Source organism: Paracoccidioides brasiliensis, assembly GCF_000150735.1.
Source record: "Paracoccidioides brasiliensis Pb18 unplaced genomic scaffold supercont2.4, whole genome shotgun sequence".
Lineage (NCBI taxonomy): Eukaryota > Fungi > Ascomycota > Eurotiomycetes > Onygenales > Ajellomycetaceae > Paracoccidioides > Paracoccidioides brasiliensis.
This window is the reverse complement of record NW_011371361.1, coordinates 168,578-183,733: the sequence shown is the minus strand read 5'-3', so window position 1 is coordinate 183,733 and position 15,156 is coordinate 168,578. Positions and strand designations below refer to the sequence as shown.

Below are 15,156 nucleotides of genomic sequence, written 5' to 3'. Positions count from 1 at the left end.
TAAGCAGAAGAAGGAAACATCTGGCGCCTTTTTTTTTCCACGGTCCCTCGTTCCTGTCGCAGTTGGACAGTTGGCCTTTTCGAAGGTGGCCCTTTCTTCGAGCCACACACGCTATACCCAATAGGGACTAGTGTCTCTCTCTCCAAAGCTCGCTGCGGGTGGCAATTGGCTGCCAGCGAGCATTTAAGGTTATTCTGCAGACTCCGATTGGCTGAGGAGCATGACTCAGCGTGTTGCTGGAGGTTTCTGGATTTTTTCTTCTCACCAAGCTAACCTGGAATGGACTAGCCCTCTTTCCTAGTTCACGTGACCAGTGAGTAAAACCAACCTGGCCTCAAGCCCAACTGCGATCGATCTTTGGCTGAAACTCGTTATCCTCCTCCGTTCCCTTATTCGTTTCAACGGGTAGCTAATATAAACGCTCTTCATCTCGTGCCCGAAAGGTGACACCATCGAACGCCCTTTGGCAACACAACCCCATCTCCCACCACCAGTGCCACCACCTTCCGCAGCGGGCGGGCCCAGGGAGCAGGCCCAACGAGCAGATCGGCGCGGTCACACTTCATGCTGGAGATGGCCAGACCGTCCACTAGCTTTCTCGACGATGTTTGAGACTCGAGCCTACAACTTGTAGAATGATTTTCCAAAGCTCGTTCCCTGCGCATGTGCAGACGGGGAAGCTTGTCAGGTAAGTCAGGATCCCCCTCACCTTCGAGCGTTAGATGAACCATTATATATATATATATATCTCTGGCGTGCGTAGAGCGATATCGCCCCTTTCTTTCACGAATCGCATTGAGGGCCGCTGGCTGGAGGTCATCTTGTATCAACCAAGTTGCCTCAATACTTCCCTTGATGATGAGATCCCATATGCTCTTGCGCCTGAGACGTGAACAGTATATTTATTACGTTTTGAAATGACATTTGCATGTCTGATAAATAATACATTATATGGAAACAAAGCTTACTTCTCTACGTGGCTTGCTTTGTTAAAGTACCAGTAAGACAGCAAGTCAACGAGTGATAACGAGCAAATACCGATGTAGTCTGCATCGATAAACATCGAAAATTTGACAACGAATGGTTAGGCTGGTAGAAACTAGCCGCTGATATCCCTTTGCACCGAACCGGTGCTGAGTAATTCTTCTGGTGTTAACTAACTAACTAGTCAATGAGGCGCGCTGCTGGAATCTCCTGAAGATGTTAATGCAATGGACTTCACTGACCTCGGATAGAACTGCTTGAACTAGTTAAGTTGACACCGTGGCTACAATGGACCGGACAAGCTGGCCATGGCCAACTTGTCATCTCGTTATTCCTTGGTTGATAGTAAGCTAGCGATGCTTTGTGTTAAGCTTGTGTTTTGGCATCAAGGGCCAAGATTCATATCCTACCATGTCAACCCGAGATCTCAAATAGATCCCCATTTTGTAATCTCGAAAATAAAAATTATATGTATATATATATTTCCATATCCCATCCTAACAAACCCCCTCTATCATTCATATATAAAACCTAGATACGGAATATGTAAAATGTCATGTAAGATTAAACAACCCAATCCCCGAAAATCCATATACCTTTTCATACTCACCCCTCCAACAAACCCGCCGCAACCGTCTCTCCACCAGCCCTCAACACAACCCTACCCGGCGCCTCCAACGGAATTGCCCGCTCCATCTCAACAACAATCCTCGCCACATTCCCCGGCCCCACGATCTTCGGTTTCTTGCGCACCGCACCCCCACTCCCCTTGTCCAACAAAGCCACAAGCCGACTTATGCGCCCGGGGACATGCAACCGCCCCCGATGCACATCAATATGCATGGGCGTCAGATGATCAAACGCAAGCACCTTCGCTGTAAAAGACGTGATGTTCTTCACGGGACTGGTAGGACTGCAGAGTACATCTCCGCTGCGCACATGCGCGCTGTCAATGTTTGTCAGGTGTAATACTACATTCTGGCCTGCTACAGCCCAATCGCTCGGTTCCCGATCAACCTCCACGCCCTTGATGGTACATCGTTCCCCACTGGGCATGGTGACCAGTTGATCGCCCACCTGCAAGTGCCCAGAATCCAACCGGCCAGATATCGAGAGCGGATTCAGTACACCGCCGCGGAAGACATCTGCTATCGTCATCCGCAGCGGCTTGTCGAGCGCATACGTGTATGGTTCCGACGTATCCAGCTCCTCCACCAGTGTCTTCCCCGTATACCACGCAGCGTTTTTATCATCTGGCCGCGCCACAACATTATCACCCCGCAGCCCCGAGCAGGGGATAAATGATATATTCTTTGACTGAAATCCCGCCGTCATTAGGAACGAGGAGATCTGCTGCTCCATCTCATCGAAGCGGGACTGGGACCAGTCTGCTGCATCCATCTTGTTAACAGCCACAACTATCTTCTGAACACCCATGCTTCGAACCAGTAGAGCATGCTCCTTCGTCTGTCCTCTAAGCCCGGATTCGAAGTTTCCCGTCGTTGCATCAAGAACCAACACAGCAAAGTCAGCTTGGCTGGCTCCAGCGATCATGTTGGGGACGAAGTCACGATGACCTGGTGCGTCTAAAACAGTGAAGTTGGTATTTTCCGTCGTGAATTGGTTGGTGGCAATGTCGATTGTTACACCACGCGCACGTTCTTCGGAACCCTGATCAAGTACCCATGCAAGCGCGAATGAGCCCTTACCGATCTTATCGGCATCCCTTCGATATTTGTCGATGGTTCGCTGATCAACGGCTTTAAGTTCGTATAGTAACCTTCCCATTAATGTACTTTTCCCAGCATCAACATGGCCTGTACAAAGAAATGAAGTTAGAGAAACCCCGACCAGAAACACTCATTTTCAAACTTTCATACCGATAACGACAAAGTTCGCCGCCTTCTTCCTCTCAGTCTTGCGATACTCCGCCAACACATCCAAATTCTTGCTCTTAACCTTCACAGTCTCTTGGACAGATACCTGCTTAACGCCATCTGTCACGTCAGCCGGAAGGGTTCTACTCGAGGCAGCACCCGTCCCCTTCGCTGCTGCTGCTGCTGCAGTTCGTTTCGCTTTAGCACCTGTAAAAACCACAAAACAATGGCAAAAGACACCAACGGTTAAAACACATCATATTTTGAAATTTTAATATCACTTGACATTTTGCTCGGTGAACAGCAGACAAACCTTTAGCAGACTCTCGTGCATTGATGACAATATCATCTGGACTGGGCTCTGCAAAGTCAAACGCTTCAGTAAGATCTTGACCAAAAAACTTCATGACGTCAATGTTATGTGTGATAGGTTTGGGCGGTGGTGAAGCTCTATGATCATCTCCAACTCCAACTCCAATCCCTCGCATTCCAATAAGGACCATAGCAAACGCCGAGGGTTCCGCGCGTAGGTCGGGTAACTTTGAAGGACGGCCTTCTGTCGTCTCTATGGAAATCGCTGCCGCTTTCCTCTTTCCAATCATGGGCTCAGCTGTACAGTTTATAGGTGGTTGTTCTGTCGTGGCAGTAGAACTGAGTGGCGAAACCGGCTGCTTGGGTTTATTGTTTAATAGTGGACCCTTCCCACTCCGCAATGGGAGACGTATCGGCCTAGCTGGCACCGCCGCAGTTCCCTGAGATTTCCCATTCACCGCGAGCCTCTCTAGTAGCGACATAGGAGCACTCCGCTGGTCATCCGATGAGAGTGAACACGCCTCACTGGCAGTTTCGCTGCCACTGCCAGCTACACTCGCAGCCTTATGATGTTCATTGTCTTTTCTTTTCCGCGCAGCCAGCGCAGCAAGTTTAGACACCTTCCCTGATGCCTCAGGTGCACCGCCCAACAGCCCCAATGGAGGATAGAGAGGCTCGATTAGAATATCAGCTTTGCACTGGGCAGGAATATTCAGCCAAGGAGAATCTTTGAAGAAATCTGCGGTGGAGAAGGGCTGCGGACATTCCGGAATTAGATATGGAGATGGAGATGGATGGGTTCCTGGAGTAGCGCGAATTAGATACGAAACTTTTGTTTTTTGATCTCTTTTTGCTTGTTCTTCATCTCTTGAGAAAACAAAATACACTGTTTGCCATCTTGCATCAGTTGGTTGGGAGCGGGAAAAAAAAATGGACAGCGCGAAGGAGAGGGTGATTAGGAGAACACACCATTTGCTTGTGGTAGCTGTGGGATAAACGTCCATCATCCTCATATAACTAGCATCCTAGCCACCCAGGCCTCCGATAGCCTCAAAATACACACCTCACCCTCACACACCATGATAGGAATGTAGATTCTCACGCGGGGAAAGAGGGGAAATAGCTTCATATGAAAGAATTCGACTCACCCTTCGCTTTCGCTTTAGCCTTCGGTGTCTTTGGTGTATATTTCCCTGTAACAACCCATCAGTAAACGCGAGAAAGAAACTCAAAAAAGGAAAAGAAGAAGAAAAAGGAAAAAGGAAATATATACTTCTCAACCACCCAACCGCCTTCTCAATATCAAAATAATAATACCAAAGCGCCTCCCAAATCTCCTCGTCAGACGCAGGGACGGGCGGTATGTCTGCATCCAGTAGTTCACGCACAAGTACCGTGCACTGGCGCATCTCTTCGCGATCTTCGGGTGTCATGTCATTGTGGCCTGGGCCTGTGCCCGGGGCCGTACTGTAATCATCGTAGTCGTAGTCATCAGAGGCGCAGTCATCGTCGTCGTAGGCAATGTTTTTGACGCGGTTACGGGACATGATATGTCGTGCGGGTTGGGCTGGGGAGACAGGGAGAGAGCAGGATGGAAAAAAGGAGGTATAGTGTGGAGAAGCGGAGGTATGTAGCTGTGTCGGTAGAAGTCAACAGTTACCTGCTGTCCGGAATCGCGACTCTGCGTGCGGCCTGTTTGCGGGACAGGTTGGGAGGATTTGATTCTGTTGGGTTGTCATGTATGTGATCTCCTGGATAACTCTATCAATGTCGACCCAGGAGGAAGTTATGGTGATGTATTTATTCTGAAGGTGACATGATGTGGTGGGTGAACTCGAAGCTGAAGTTGAAGATGAAGATGAGGTCAACAGCTGGTGCGCCAAGTCACCGCTAGTTAAATACCGTGCTTTACAAGCGAAACCCTCACCAAACGACATATCTTCATACTTTAAGCACGCTGCATATTTACTGGCATATCGTGGACTGGCGTATAGTCGGCAAGAAACACAATACGCTTTAAGATGGATTTCATTTCATCTCATCTCCATACTCCAGGTGGCGGTGGAGTGATAGTATATATTTGGATGAAGGCTAGCAAGAAGTCGATGATTCTTCATTCTACAGGTCAGACCAGTTTATCTTCGAGTTCCGCTGTTGGTTGTCTACATGCAGCTGCGTGTAATGACACGGCATGTGGCATTGAGCTTCTCTGTTACAATAGGATCATGATTGGGATTTATGGATCTTCCTCAGAAGTTACTTTTCGGGGTGTTGAGAGCCAGAGAAAAGCTTCATTCTAAAATAAAATGGAGCCAACCAATTGGAATGATTCGAAATGAAAAACGCAGATCATAACAATTCTTTTTTTGTCAAGAGGAAGAATAACTTGAACAATTAAAATATTCAACTCAATGCACACGTTATTATTCATCTATCCCACCTCTCATTCAATTTAAATCCCATTGAAATAGGCATATCTGCAACAAAGTAGTATAGACAAGGATTTTCACACTACGCCCTCTTTGGCGGCTTTTGCTTCCCGAATTAGAAAACAAAAAAACAATGGCGGATGCATGATAAGAGGAATTAATTATCTATATTCAAGGATAAAGAACAATGATGGAATAAATAGACGAGAAGACAAGCAGGACACAAAAAAGGTAGCAAAGGAGCAAAGGCATAACAAGGTGGGTTTATTTATAAGAAAAGGATAGGAAGCAGAAAATAGTAAGAAAGAGAAAAGTGTAGTCTCAACGGAACAGGGGGCATAAAAACAGAAGATAGTCCAAAAAAAAAATATACATATGACAATTCTTTAAGAACCTTGTTTTTTCCCTTTGTCTTTCACATTTGCCAGTATATATTTTCTGTTTTGTTCTTTCATTCCATTTCCTCCCATACCTTCCTTTGTGTGTAATTCAAACTAATAAACCATGAACAAAACCATTCATCCCTTATCTTCCGAATACGAACAAAATCAAACCCAACAAGGAAATACATGTCACTCTATGCCTTAACAGCACCATTCTCTTGCAAGTATTGGAATGCGCTGTAACCAATGGCGCCCAGGAGGATGAGGATGGCATACACGCCGATGCCGAAGCCGGTGCTACCTGACGAAGTGGTGCTGGAGGAAGAAGTGGATTGATATTGTGGTTTGGCAACTGGATCTCCAGGCTGTAGTTAATGTTAGCCTTTCTGTTTCGTTTCATGTTTTTGTTTCGTCGGTGAATATGCGATAGTCTTGGTAGTGGGATATTGTAGATGGACATGATATTGGAAGCTAAAAAGGAGAAAAGAAATTTTTCTTTTTCTTTGTCAAAACATACTAATCTCTTCAGCGATCCGACGAGCATGCCCTGAAGAATCTCACGAGCCTCGTCGCTGTGGCCTACATCTTCGAAGGCTTCAGTAGCATCTTGGCCGCCGACATCGAGGAGAACTTCTTCGCCACCACTGTGATAGGGATGAGTTGGTTATTATGGACTTTTCTCCTTCTTTTTCTCAACAGGGATATGGGGACGAGGGGATTGCGAAGGGGAGAACGGGTATGGCAATTGCATGTGCCGTTCGAGATATCAGAGGACGTACGGATGCTCATCGACGAAGGTGGAGACGTTGTAGACCTTGTCGTGGATGGTGACATAGAGATCTTTCTTTGTATTGTGTTCGGACACCTCTCTGATGGTGAATTCTTTGGAGCCCGACATGGTGGCTTAGATTTTGGAGGTTTGTTGTGGACGGGGTTGGGTGGTGTTTAGAGGGGATGGGATGCGCGATGTTGAGTGAGATGCGGTCAGTAAATGAGTGACGGGAAGTTTGGCTTGGGGTGGGTGTGGTAAGAGAGAGAAGAGCGGAAGATGGAATAAGTTTGACGAAATGCCAATTTATTTGATGAATGAACAAAAGCTGACAGCGAGCTAACTAATAAAAATAGGAATAGTTAATGCTAGTTAAAAATCACTTGGTACCAGCTTAAAGCGCGAGAAACCCAGTGAGAAAATCCTCTGCCTAGCAACCTCAGAGCAAGAACTTCAGTACTTTTCCCCCCTAACTCTAACTCGTTATATTTAATCAACTTCTCCCGGGATAAACAGCACCTCTTAGGTCCAATCTAGCCCGCAGCCGGCGACATACTCAACTAGCCGACTAAGCCTCTTAAGGCCTTACAAGCCCAAGGGATTCAGGGCGGAATTAGTTGCTGTTGGCTACAATTGTGTCCGTTTTGGCGTTCCAACCTTTGCAGGGTTTCAACAATGTCAGCGCTCAAGCACCTATATCAGTCAGAGTCTCGTTTTCTAGGGAGACTGGAGCAGCGGCTGACACCTGAGGCAGGCCCTCTATGAGATTACGAATTATGGACTGTAGATAACTATTTCTCCAGCCCTCTTCTGCTGAACACTGATTTGGGGAACTGATTACGGATAGCCTTTCTCGGGAAGTTTGGACGGTTATTTGCATAGGCAATTCGAAATCGAACATGTGGCTAGATTAACTATCCCTTTTGCCCTATTGCTCCGTAGTTTTGCCTTCAATGTTGCCTAGGCAGCTGAGAGTCCTTTCCACTTCTTACAGCGGGTTCCAGCGGCCAATATACATTCATCCTCATCTTTATCTCATCTGTATTCCCATCCTTATTCCCATCCTCATTCCTCCCTTTCATCATTTTTCTCTTTGTTGGATTTCTTCACAAGCCAATCGTTTTCTGCTGATTCAGTGCCAAGAGCGATGGCCGGATAATATCGATTCCGGGAAATTTTTACGTCTTTGGCCTGGATCATACCTCACGTGACGTTAGCTCCATCAACATTTATTATTATCTTTAATCCATTCAATCCAACATCCTCCTGAAATTGAGCATGTTGGGAGTATAAATGGGCCTCTCTGCCATAATCCTTGGCAATCTTGTCGCCGAACTACCAAGGTTGCGAGAATTAGTCTCTTGCTGGGCTGACATTGCGCCAGGTTTGTGGGCTTTCTCGACATCAATGTTGCCGGTGTATTCAAAATGCGGCATTTCGAGAGATTCTACGACGTCGTTGAACCCGTTGAGGAGTTGGAGGCTATCATCCGAAACACCTCCGCGAAGTATTCAACCAGAGGTACGAGGTTATTAGAAAGTTGGCATTTGGCCGGTCGCATTGAGGATGCTGAAAGCAGATGCTTCCAGAAACACTAAAGAGCTTGCTATGCTTCTTAAATTGTCTGTTCCGGGCCTAGATCATCATCCTGGCAAAGAATATGTTATAGAACTGCAGAATCATTTTGAGCATGATGGCCCATATGGGACACACTTGTGTCTTGTCTTTCCTGCAATGATATCCGATGGTGAACTAATGACTGCCACCGGAAAGCTACACCAGGCAACCTACGTGCGAGCTATTTCCAAACAGCTCTTGTTGGGACTCGACTTCCTTCATAACTAGGCATTATTCATTGCCGTGTGTCAGCGCCTGAGGCACGAAAATTCATCCATATATTGTACCCTGACTTAAGGAAGAATTACAACCTGCAAATGTTATGTTTTCTATTGCTGGGACTGTGCTCGACGAGGCCTTTTTGCTGCACCTGAGTTCAGTCCTGTTAGGTGGCTGGCTGGAAGGGACGAAAGTAGATAATCGTGCGCCAGAATATTTTAATGGTTACGCAAAGGGGCCAACAACGAACTGGATGATGCGGACCTCACCATGATCTTGGTTAGGATTGGTGATTTGGGTGGAGGTATGATGCGCCTTCTCCACTCGAATTCTTCGATTCCTGCGATGGGAGGGCAAATGTCGAGACCGGGAGCAACCGACGGTTTTATTGCAATCCAAAAGCGTGGGTAGAAACCAGCAGGCTCCCAGTCAAGAATCCCTAAGATAGATCGATCCTTGGACACCATAATATTTCCTGAACCAATATCTGCACGATATAGATAGAAAACCTTTACGATTTCGGGACATATGCCGAGATCTGGAACAGTAAAATATTCCAAAATTCTCAATTGATGTGAGAGGTCCCACGGAGCCATTTCTTGAAGCATTCAGGCAAGGGACTTCCAGATACACTTTGAAGTTTTGTTGAAGTCTTCAAAGCAAGAAGGTCACATATTGTTGCAATCTTTGCAAGGAAGAAAATGACAACTATGCATCTCTCAATGTCTGACCTTGAACTCTCTTGATGATCAGGAGTGCCCGATCTTTCTCAATCCAGGAATATAAAGACACTGCCGGTGCCGGGATTTGGGTACGTGTTCCCTAATAAAGGTGATTGCCTCAGACTCAAGCTCCATCCCACGACGCCGGGATTTGACCTTGCAAATGGTGCCCGTTGAATTGCCCACACTGCCGAAGAGTGGTCATCCTCATGTACCAGGTGGACTTCCTGCCCTTGAGACTCAGGTTGGTCGAGCCTGTGTTTCGATTTATTTGCATTTGATACGTGATCTGAGATGCCATTGTTTTGAAGAATGCTGGAGAACTGATTGATTGACTGGTTGTTTTATCTTCTTGTGCAGAAAACCCCTTCATTGCAGGAGAAGGGTTTCAGTGTAACAGCTCGGTAGTAGGATACATAGTAATAGTTGCCTAGAATTTTTTTAAGGGTTGAAGAGAATATATGAGACCGACCCTTTGTTATGGGATCTGTTGGCTGGCTGGAGATAAGGGTAACTCTTCCATCAACTAGTCATGAGAAAAGCATATTTACGCAGTCCCAAATCCCAAGAAATAGACTGAAAAGAAATAAAGGGTATAAGAATTTTTAAAGTCCATCTACGTATGTAATATAATAAACTGGTATAATCTTCTACATAATCTAAATGGTGAAAAATAAAAAGGAACAGGAAACACGTAGATTAAAATTACAGACAAAACCCAGATCAGATGCGATCAAATCACAATCTTTCCCCGAAAGGTTACATGAATAACAAACATAAAATATAAATTCTACATTACCTCACAGGAAATGCCCTAGTTAAATTGCCTTTGAAAATCCAATCTCCACTAGCCTATCAACAGGAACCTTGAGCCGCGACAGCTTTGTCCGTTGCTGATTCTTCACAGCAACAAACACCGCCAGCATTGCGCGGCGTACGAAATTCGATTCCTCCTTGATATAGAGCTTGTCTCTACCAATTATGTATGTCATGGGCTTTTCAGCTATGGATTCTAGGTCGGCGGGGGTGATTTGGTGATGTTGATGTTTATGGTTATGGTGCTTAGTGTGGGATAATATGGTCGACATGGGAATGTCACCAGATGAAGAGGCGTCGGGGAGAGAAAGAGATGGGCGTCGGAGTGGTTTGCCTTGAGATGGGTCGATGTAGGTGTCTCTGTCAGTTCTAGTGGGAGTGGAATTGGGAGTGGAAGTGGGAGTGTTTGATATGAGAACTCCCAGCTCGTGGATTAATGATTGCTCGAATGAGTGCCAGAATAGGGTGTCGCCGTAACCTAGATGGAGAGTGACGCGGTATAAACTGCGGATCCCGGTGTCGGAAATCCGGAACCGGTCTTCGGGTCGAATCTGTATTATTTGGAGGAAAACAAATGGTTAATTCTGCTGGGAGTTTGGAGAGACCAATATCAACAGCCGCAAGTTGGACGTACATGGTACTTGGGGATGTGGTTGATATGGAGGAGAACTGTTATTTCGTGGGAGGCTTCGAATTTCCTTAAGAAATGGTCGAAGACAGGGTTGGAGTTTAAGCTGGTCTCAACGAGGAAGATCCCGATTCCTAGAGTCAACAATGTGACGTCAGTCAGGTGAGTACATCAAGTTGTAATATATAGCAGAATATGATAATACCTCGAATTATCTTGACCGCGAGATGTTTATCTCCTTGACGTATAAATAACATTCCATCCTCGTTGGCAAAAACTCTTGATCGTGATAGCGAGGAGTCATCTCTATCAGCTTCCAGTTGGCATTCCTCACCGTAATTCCAGATGAGCAAGATGCTAGAGAGAATTACGGCCACAACAATCGTAAACCAGCCGCCGGATGGAACTTTGTACAGTGCGGATGACACAAACAGGCCATCAATAAACACGAAGAACAGAAATATCGGCATGACAATGGCGACGTGGACGTTCCAGATAATCGTCGATACGAGTGCGACGAGCCAGGTGGTAATAAAACCGACCCCGACGACACATGTCCCGTAGGCATGGCCCAGTTTCGTGGTCTTTACTAGAGCAATTAGTGAAGGAAAAGTGCAACTTGTGCAAGTTGCTGAGGCGACCCACTGTTTTAAAAACCCCAGTGACGACAAGAGCTGCAAACATCATAAGCCAGTTCGCCCAGGGGATGTAAATCTGACTTGGGATGCGTTTCGAGGTATGTACCGCTCGGATCTTGGGGAGATATCCCATGCGAATTGCCTGTGACATCAGCTGAAACGTCCCAGTAAGCATGGCCTGCGACGCGACAATCGAAGTCAATATCGACAGCAGAAATATAGGCCAATACATTCCCGGAGGTGCTGATTTGAATAGCGGGTTCATGACGGCGTCGGGATGGCTGCTTATGAAGGCCGCTTGCCCGCAATATGTAAGGATCAGGCAAGGAAAGGCAAAGAAGAGCCACGAGACACGTATAGCCCTGGGGAAAATCTTTTTAGCACTCATCTTTTGCAAATATGTATGGGGCTCTTAGAATCGGGCAGGAACTTACTTGACGGAGAATGCGCCTAGGTCGGCAAATAGAGCTTCAACTCCTGTCACATTGTTAATCAATGTACCTTGATTATAAGTGGAAAGGAGGCTGCAATTACCAGTGAAGCAAAGGAGGACGCCTCCGAGCGATTTCCATCCTTCAAGTTTTCTTCGGAGGAGATAGTGCATCCCTAACCAGGGAGAAAAGGCACGAAGGACGGTATAATCATAGGCGAGGAGGTTCTTTGAAAGTCAGATTAGTTTGTATATTCAGCAGCCCAGATGTTGGAAACATACATATCCGGCTGAGATGACGTTGAAAATCAGCCATATGATAACAACGGGTGCGAAGAAACTGCTGAGTTTAGATATACCGAATGGCTGCAAGCAGAAGAGCAAAACAATCAAGACACAAGCAATGGCAACAACAGTATGGGTTGCAGTATTCGGGGCAGCGATTTTGATTCCTTTGGATATGAATTAGTGAATATCATCAATACACACCTAAGGAATTGTCCCATGACATACATACCTTGAACAGCACCAAGGATAGATTGTGCGGGAGTCAAAACGCCATCTGCAAAATGATATTAGCCTGACGGTCTGTCTCGATAAAGGAAAACAAGGCATGTCAAGAAGCTACCTGACATCACCATACACACTCCAAGGACTGCAAAAATTTTGACAGCCTTCTTTGCCACCAAACTGCCTTTCAATATGCTCATAGCTTTCAAATTAAACGGCCGTAAACGCATCTCCTCACCGTCTACAAGCTGGCCGAAGTTCTGGTTGTCGATGTCGACCTATCGTGGTAGATGTCGTGCAGATATTTATGTCAGTTGGATATCCGGTTTCCGTCTAGGGCACATACATCCACCTAAAACAAGACTGACATAACGTTTGATCAATGAGAAGAGAGCAAACGAGCCGCCTTCGCCCTTATCGTTCGCGCATAAAACGACCCCAACATATTTAATCGTCGCAATGAGTATCAACGCCCATATAATTAGGGATAGCACGCCTACTAGATCCTCGAATATGGGGGCCGTCGGAAATGTCGAGGAGAAAACATATAACGGACTGGTCCCGATGTCACCGTAGATAGCTCCAATGGACTGATATGCCAGCCTTGATAGACAAAAATCAGATCTCAACATCGCAACATCGCGATTTTTATACAAAGAGAAAAACTGATGATGCATGTACGAACCACATCCACGCCCAGCCACTGATCTCCTGTAGAAGACGCATAATGAGCATGCTTTTAAGTTTGCAGAAACAAAAAACATATCTGAGCAAGGCATCATTCGCATACCGTCTTTCCATGCTCGAGTAACTGGTCGCCGCTATGGACAGCAAAGCCCGCAATTCTAGAGTCTAAGCCGCAATAGTCCCGATTGAACCGAATGCTATTCCGAAAAGAATTATCCTCATTATCGCATTGTCCGTTCACAATATCACCATCTCTGTCTTCGTCCGCACCGTTGTCAACACCATGTCCTGCCGTCTTGTCGAAGCTGTCGTCCTCATAGCTGTCGTCACCGTCGTGAATGCGGAAATAGCCTTCTGGCATACCTTACCCTGCCACCAATGATACTTAGATGAGTTTCAACACTATTCTTTTGATTCTGGGGAGCCTGCTTCCAATGCGATCTTTCACTGAAGGCTGCGTCGAAGAAAGATTTAGTGCTGCCTCCTATCGATGGGAAATTAATTACACGTGGTTTGGCCATGGTTCGGAGCTCGGGCTCGGGCTTGGCTCGTTCATGAAAAGTATTTTATTATTTTGTATCAAAATTAAAATTTCCTACGGGTCTCGGGGATGTAGTGGGGGCATGAATGTGTATTTAAACACCAGGGTAAATTATTCTAAGATGTTGCTAAGATGTTCCGTTACCGCGGTTTCAAGCTTGCGGCCCTCTATGAGAAATTATATGGCTACGTTGCTGGACTAAAAATGCTAGCTCAATAGCTAAAGCTGGTACTACAGTACAGAATACACTGCATTGAGGTGCATCAATCTTCAATAAACTTCCTGTTGAGATATCAAGGGCTGTTGTCTGTTCACATTCATGACTAATATTTCTCATCTCCTTCAGGCTTCATTTATGCATTGAGCACTCCTCAACCATGCGAAAAGTAAAACCTCTCAGGGGTCCCAAGGCTTCAATTCAGATTCAATGCACCTATGGGAACTTAGGGCGTATAGAGGCGCGCAATTTCCACACTGTCAAGTGGCGGTAAGTAAATACTCGCGATAAACTCGAAGAACGCAGATACTATGGTATGCGTAGTTCCTGGCTTGTGACGATCGAACGGTCCCAAGTATGGCACGATTTCTGCGCAGGGTTCTCTCAACCTGCATGGAATGGTTCGATAATCTCGATAATCTCGATAATTGTACTTTCGAATTCCATGATGACAGCATTTCAATCTTCATCTATTTCGTCAAGTAAATTCCACACCGACCTAGCCTCTTCAATCACTTCCTCATCTCCATTCGTAGTCTGATTTGCCTTAGCCACACTCGAAGGCCTCGACCTAGTCCCAGTCCCAGTAAGTTGAGCAGCTACATTTGACCCCTCCGCCTCCAGTCTCTCAAGAAACCCATGAACCTTCTCTTTAACCCTATCCATCTCCCGTATTTCTTCTTTGGTCTTCTCCAGTTGCTCCTCCATCATCATGATCAGTGACTCTCGGGCCTGATGTGGTCGATACAAATTTAGAAGGTGGTGGGCATTGATAAATAGATTTCGGATGTCCTGAACTTTGGATTCAAAACGTCCTGGACATAGCGCAAGCACGCCAACAAATTCGAGGAAGTTGAGGAGGAGAGATTTGCTAATTTTTAGCAAGTAGAAGCGGTGGTTTGGGGGTAGGGCGTTTTCGTCGCCGGATGGTGGTTGGGGGTAGAGTTGCTCAATGCCTTGGTCTTGAAGGGAGGGAAGGTTTATGGAAACCTATAGGCAAGCCACATGGTCATTAGTTCAGTTGCGGAATGATGGATGAAACTAGTAGTCAAAATAGCCTCGGATGAAGAAGCAATACCGATTGCCACTCTCCAAATAACGAGTATGAACCTGATGTTGGGGCCTTGGGTGGAACCATGAATCGCAGCTCCGCAGGAAGCTCGAGAAGGCGAAGAGTTTCAGGGGTCCATGTTTGCTTTGAGTCGATATTCTCCTCGTGCTGTTTCTTGCATTCCTCGAGCTTCTTCAGGTTCTGAGTCGTGAAGTGCTTCCAGAACGGAGGGGGAGGGGGAAATGCGGCTGTGACCTTCTGTTGGCCGGTTTCGGCCATGCCTGCGTACGTGGATCTCCTGGTGGTTATCGATTTGAGACCGAGAG

General features: G+C 46.2%; 7 protein-coding genes across 7 annotated transcripts; 1 reads left to right on the top strand and 6 right to left on the bottom strand.

The window, feature by feature from the left end:
- Nucleotides 1-425: 425 nt before the first annotated feature.
- On the bottom strand, nucleotides 426-731 carry PADG_03561 (uncharacterized protein; the record flags this gene model as incomplete). Its single annotated transcript, XM_010760790.1, has 1 exon — nucleotides 426-731. One exon carries the CDS (start codon nucleotides 729-731, stop codon nucleotides 426-428), a length of 306 nt encoding a protein of 101 aa, XP_010759092.1.
- Nucleotides 732-1,590: 859 nt separating this feature from the next.
- Nucleotides 1,591-4,720, bottom strand: PADG_03560 (translation elongation factor Tu; the record flags this gene model as incomplete). The annotated part of the gene is made up of 5 exons (XM_010760789.1): nucleotides 1,591-2,801; nucleotides 2,865-3,068; nucleotides 3,175-3,975; nucleotides 4,322-4,366; nucleotides 4,447-4,720. 5 exons carry the CDS (start codon nucleotides 4,718-4,720, stop codon nucleotides 1,591-1,593), a joined length of 2,535 nt encoding a protein of 844 aa, XP_010759091.1.
- Nucleotides 4,721-6,179: 1,459 nt separating this feature from the next.
- Nucleotides 6,180-6,883, bottom strand: PADG_03559 (uncharacterized protein; the record flags this gene model as incomplete). The annotated part of the gene is made up of 3 exons (XM_010761204.1): nucleotides 6,180-6,350; nucleotides 6,503-6,629; nucleotides 6,765-6,883. 3 exons carry the CDS (start codon nucleotides 6,881-6,883, stop codon nucleotides 6,180-6,182), a joined length of 417 nt encoding a protein of 138 aa, XP_010759506.1.
- A 1,298-nt stretch (nucleotides 6,884-8,181) lies between these two features.
- PADG_11618 (uncharacterized protein) lies at nucleotides 8,182-8,599 on the top strand (the record flags this gene model as incomplete). Its single annotated transcript, XM_010761552.1, has 2 exons — nucleotides 8,182-8,275; nucleotides 8,334-8,599. The coding sequence occupies 2 exons, from the start codon at nucleotides 8,182-8,184 to the stop codon at nucleotides 8,597-8,599; spliced, it is 360 nt and encodes a 119-aa protein (XP_010759854.1).
- Nucleotides 8,600-8,808: 209 nt separating this feature from the next.
- On the bottom strand, nucleotides 8,809-9,186 carry PADG_03558 (uncharacterized protein; the record flags this gene model as incomplete). Its single annotated transcript, XM_010760788.1, has 1 exon — nucleotides 8,809-9,186. One exon carries the CDS (start codon nucleotides 9,184-9,186, stop codon nucleotides 8,809-8,811), a length of 378 nt encoding a protein of 125 aa, XP_010759090.1.
- Nucleotides 9,187-10,130: 944 nt separating this feature from the next.
- Nucleotides 10,131-13,382, bottom strand: PADG_03556 (potassium uptake protein; the record flags this gene model as incomplete). The annotated part of the gene is made up of 12 exons (XM_010760787.1): nucleotides 10,131-10,679; nucleotides 10,763-10,890; nucleotides 10,962-11,340; nucleotides 11,402-11,756; nucleotides 11,829-11,871; nucleotides 11,929-12,052; nucleotides 12,107-12,276; nucleotides 12,342-12,386; nucleotides 12,468-12,612; nucleotides 12,703-12,937; nucleotides 13,020-13,045; nucleotides 13,125-13,382. 12 exons carry the CDS (start codon nucleotides 13,380-13,382, stop codon nucleotides 10,131-10,133), a joined length of 2,457 nt encoding a protein of 818 aa, XP_010759089.1.
- Nucleotides 13,383-14,238: 856 nt separating this feature from the next.
- On the bottom strand, nucleotides 14,239-15,109 carry PADG_03555 (mediator complex subunit MED7; the record flags this gene model as incomplete). Its single annotated transcript, XM_010761203.1, has 2 exons — nucleotides 14,239-14,769; nucleotides 14,858-15,109. 2 exons carry the CDS (start codon nucleotides 15,107-15,109, stop codon nucleotides 14,239-14,241), a joined length of 783 nt encoding a protein of 260 aa, XP_010759505.1.
- Nucleotides 15,110-15,156: the final 47 nt, after the last annotated feature.